Consider the following 4,883-nt stretch of genomic DNA (forward strand, 5'->3'; position numbering starts at 1 on the left):
TTATGGAGGCAGCAGCACGCACAGTGCGCCCTACACAACTCACCTGTATTGGTTGGATGCTGTAGCTACTGGTAAAGCTCGTATAAACGACCCTTGTCATTTGGCAGCAGAGCTGCAGGGTTTATATACACAGTGGCCCATAGGCTGACTAAGCTATGTGGAATATCTATAATCCTACTGAGCTCCACCTATGATGTCACTGACCCACATGAGCTCCATGCCATTGTACAATAATGAGATATACCAGAATATTCCAGAGGGTTCTGGTATGTTCTGGTACATTGTACAGTGACTCACAAAAGTATGGAACCACCCTGGTTGGATGGGCTCCAATAGTTATATTTATTATTTGGGGACCTTGCAGATGTGTATAGGACTACTACTGTACTCTATATGGTCCAATCTACCTATGTGCAACATAGTTTTGAAGTGCGCTGATATGCCCCACTAGGTTCTGTTTGCGGAAGCAGCTCTGCCTTCACCTCTACTGTCCGTATAGCAGGTCCCTACCCCTCACTATCCATCACTCTTTATCCCCATTACAAGCTATCACCCTTCATTACTGGGTTCATATGGTCCATTCATTACTTGACTCATCCATCATTTGTTGGCCATGGACCATAGTTGCCAGTTCCTCATGCCTTTACCAAGTGTCGGACCACACTCCCTATACTCAACAGACTCAATATCTAGCCTTTTGGACCGCTCCATCAAACATAGGAGTTTACCCACTCCCCATACTACCCACCAGCCACACAACTACTCCTCCATTCGCTTCTGAAGAAGTCAGAGCCTGGTCTATGGTCTATTAGTTGACTCTAGAAGTCTCTACTTGGTCTCTAGTCCCTCTCCCTGTTCCTCCTGAGGAGGTATGAGTAAAGTTGCCGAAGTTCGGTTCACGACCCTCTGAACTGAGGTCGACCTCTGAACCGACCCTCCTGACCCAAACCTACATCGACCCGACCCTTAGGTTCAATGGAGGGCCAGGTCAAGGTTCAAGCAGTGTCTCCTCAGTCTGACCCAAGGTCGAACCGGGGTCAACCCTGACCCTCCTCCTCAATATATACAGCTTGGAATGAGGTAATATTTGTGATGCACTGAGAGACAGAGGGGGGGATGTGCTATGTAACATTACCTGTGGTATTTCAGTCTTGGAATGGTCTTCTCAAAGACCTCTGAGCCCATGCTCAGGGTCAGAGTTACTGGAAAGGCAATGGGGCTTGACTGAGAGTCATCTGAGAAACAAGAAACACCCATGTAATTGCAGTTTTTCACTTGGATTGTACTTTTCTCAATCACATATGCTGCTATAGATGTTGGTAGTGCTCCTGCTAGTGTCCCTGGACCTCACTATTCATATTTTCTTTATTATTCTCTTTTTGTTCTGCAAGGAGGGTCGACCCAAGGTCGACCTTGGCCCAACCCGGCAGTGACCCGGCCCCCATATGACCCTTGGTTCAGGGCCAGGTTCACTGGATGCCTGACCCTCCACCGAGGTTCAGTTCAAAGGTCAGGAAACTATGCCTGACCCGGCCCTGACCCGAACTTCGGCAACTTTAGGTATGAGGTCATTCCCTGACATATGCCTATTTGGGAAGTGATCCTCATATGAGACTTGATGAGTGCTAGGGAAGCTGGCTGTGCCTTCTCCCTGGCTTCCTGGCTTCCCCATCTCTTGATATGTCCCCTTTTGTCTTGCTCTAGCCCTCTGTTGCTTCCTGCTTCTTCCCCAGCCCATGGACTTTAATTGAGCCTTTGCTTCTCCCTCCACCTGACCTCCCTATATTCATAGCTAGTCTCCCATTGGTTCGATTCATCCCCTCTTCGGTTCCCTACCGTTTTCAATACATCTGAGTCTATTCCAATGGTTTGCGGAATTGTACGATTAACCGTTCTTGAGATATAGTCTTGTACCCCCCTTAGGCCACCATAGCACAGATTCCCCCCCCCCCCCCCAGAGTTTGTGGCCCCCTAGCTTAGAGCCAAAGATCTATTATCCGTCATTGCTCAGAGTGTCCCCTCGCCGTTAGCAACAGTCTCCAGCCTCTGCCTTAGCCTCAGCAACAGTCTCCTCAGCCTCAGCCACAGTTCGACTTCCAGCAAGTATTCAATTTCTCTAGTGTTCTACAGTGCATGCATCCGTCTGTCCTTGACTTTCCCAACGTCTAGTATCTATAGAGAGTCCATTTGACAAGTTTCAGTATTTTCCGACCGCTCTATCAACTTCCAGCATACCCTCTTAGGCAGCCTCCAGCAGTCTTGCAGTTATATAGAGTGCTACGTGCCTCGGATCGCGTTCCGCCGGTTTGGATCCGTACTCTCAAGTTTTACTAGTGTTCTACCAACGTTGTCTACCGCTGTGGGCCCCTCTTGTGACTCCTTCGTCACTGTGAGTATCCTACTACCCAGCGTTTGTTGGTTTTACCCCCAGGGCTCTCGGGTGTGTGTCTCTCTCTTATCTGTTGTATTGCTTCCTCTTCCTCTCCCCTTATCTTACTCTTGTTTCCGGTTCCCTTTTACTTGGGCCCATACCCTTCCATTTCTATTTCCTTTCCATTGGGTCTTGGGTCGCCCTTCTGCTTGGGGTGTCCGGTGACGCACAGACCTTCGAGCCTGCTGTGTGGTTGTTGTGCTGGGTGTCCCATTTCCCTTCACCATTTCCACCGGCGCTCATCAGTGCCTATGGGTTGAGGAGATTTGGGCAGAAAATTCCGGTGGCAGTGGTTCCATACTTTCGAGGAAATGGCCGGTGCCGAGGCACGCTCAACTTCATCATGCTGTCTTACCACGTTGACACTGCACCTGCTCACCCGTCTTGCTGCATTACTTTGCCAAACTCATGATCTGCACTAGCCCTACCAAAAGAGCTCGTATCTGCCACATGAAGGCCTCCGGAGCCTCAAATTCAGAGGTTGCTGCCCAGATTGGAGTCACATGGTCCACTGTGTCCAAGATCTACCGATGGTACCAAGGCACTACTGATTACTGTGCTGTAGGGATTAAGACGGGTCGGCCCTGCAAGTTCACACTTAGGGACACCCGGTTTGCGGCCTGGCAGCTGGCCAACACGACCACACACAATGTGGCTGACCTCAAAAGGCAGCATTTCCCGGACGTTAGTGCTGAAACAATCTGCCGACGCATGCGGGAGATAGGCCTGATGGCTCGCGTGAGGCACAAGAAGCCCCTGCTCACCCCAGCGCATTGCCAGAAGCAGTTGGAACGGGCCCTGGCCCACCAGGATTGGACAGTGGATGATTGGAAGGGCATCGTTTTTACCGATGGGTCTAAATTCAATCTTGTGGGTTTGGACAGGCGTCAGTGGTGCTGGAGGAGGACCGGGCAGGCTTATGACCCACGTTTCACAAAGAAAGTGGTGAAGTATGGCGGTGGGAGCATCATGGTGTGGGGTTGCATCAGTATTGTCAGGCCAGGCCACCTCTATCATATTGATGGGACAATGAATTCACAGAAATACATCTCGATACTCAAGGACAACCTCCTCCCAAGTATCAAGGAGCATGGCTTCAAGCAGAAGCAAGTCTATTTCCAGCAAGATAATGACCCAAAGCACACCTTGAAGTTTACAAAGAGCTGGCTCAAGAAGAAGCTCGCCATTCTATTGTGGCCGCCCAGCAGCCCAGATATGAACATCATCGAGCATGTCTGGGACCATCTCGATCGGATGGTGCATGCTTGCGACCCTCTTCCTTGGAACAAGCAGCAGTTGTGGGTCACCCTGCAGGAGGAGTGGAAGGCTATTGGGATGGACTATATTAAGGCATTGTTTGAGAGTATGCCTCGGCAGGTGGTGGCTTTGATAGAGGCCAAGGGTGGTCATACAAAGCATTGTGTTCTTTATCTTCTATTGCTCTGTCTCTTTCTTCAGGATTACCAAATGTTTTCTGGCATAGCAGATGCTCATAAGTATGGAACCACATCCTTTGAGTTTAGAGTCATTTTTTTCTTTGTACATTGCATACCACATTCTTTTAATGATACTATCTGATAAAGTACCTCTAAAGTGACTCAAAACAATACTTATAAGCAGGGTGTGTGATGGGGCAGGAGGAGGAGGTGGGCAATCATAGGAAAGGACCACGTGGTTCCATACTTATGTGAGTCACTGTAGAACCTGGCAGCTAAGTCAGCGCCTAGTTCAACATTCAATGCTCCTAGAACACAGAAAAGAGAATACAGACAGTAATGAATGATTCAGTGCTTTACTTTCTTTGCTCAGACATCTGTTGTAATAGAGTGTGTTACTGCTCCTAAACTCTCAACTATCTCTTCACATGCATCCGTATCTGATATCTCATGCTCTTTTCATCAGCTTTGGGTCCTCTCGTGGGTGATGTCCATGCATGGCTCTTCCACCAATGAGACAAACATATCAACCACTTAACCAGCAATGCAGGAGGGATCTCCAATTCTCTCTCGCTGCCAATGTCTGATTTCCAGAGCAGCGTTGTCAGACAATGTTATCGTTCAAATGCCAAACTGCACTGTCACCACACACTGAATGTTGCTCCCCTCCAGGCTGGAAGTGTACCACTACTACCAGCATCAAGCCGAAGAGACCTGTACATACAGGTTGGTCTTGAAAGGTCTGGTAGATGCTGTTAGGAAGTGATGTCCTAACTAGTCGTCTTGAGATAACTGGGCCATGTGCCAACAGTTATGTCGTCACTACCTCAGTAAGCGTACTGAAAGGTAGGTCTGGCCGGGCCAATGCCAATGGTCAAGTCAAGAGTCCAGGTAATCGCTGTATTCAACAGGAGGTTGAACTAAGGAATACATGGGTTTTCCTACAGTATATATAGTAACTGGTATAGGGGTTAATACCCAAAGAAGAGAACAATAAGAAAGGACGCGTAAGCCAT

At 48.7% G+C, this 4,883-nt stretch overlaps 2 protein-coding genes across 2 annotated transcripts; both read left to right on the forward strand.

The window, feature by feature from the left end:
* Positions 1 to 2,839: 2,839 nt before the first annotated feature.
* GLOTRDRAFT_51224 (uncharacterized protein) lies at positions 2,840 to 3,271 on the forward strand (the record flags this gene model as incomplete). The annotated part of the gene is made up of 1 exon (XM_007873356.1): positions 2,840 to 3,271. A coding segment is annotated over one exon (432 nt), but the record flags the coding sequence as incomplete, so codon positions are not given.
* Positions 3,272 to 3,610: 339 nt separating this feature from the next.
* Positions 3,611 to 3,778, forward strand: GLOTRDRAFT_8300 (uncharacterized protein; the record flags this gene model as incomplete). The annotated part of the gene is made up of 1 exon (XM_007873357.1): positions 3,611 to 3,778. A coding segment is annotated over one exon (168 nt), but the record flags the coding sequence as incomplete, so codon positions are not given.
* Positions 3,779 to 4,883: the final 1,105 nt, after the last annotated feature.

Source organism: Gloeophyllum trabeum (genome assembly GCF_000344685.1).
Source record: "Gloeophyllum trabeum ATCC 11539 unplaced genomic scaffold GLOTRscaffold_00124, whole genome shotgun sequence".
Classification (NCBI taxonomy): Eukaryota; Fungi; Basidiomycota; class Agaricomycetes; order Gloeophyllales; family Gloeophyllaceae; genus Gloeophyllum; species Gloeophyllum trabeum.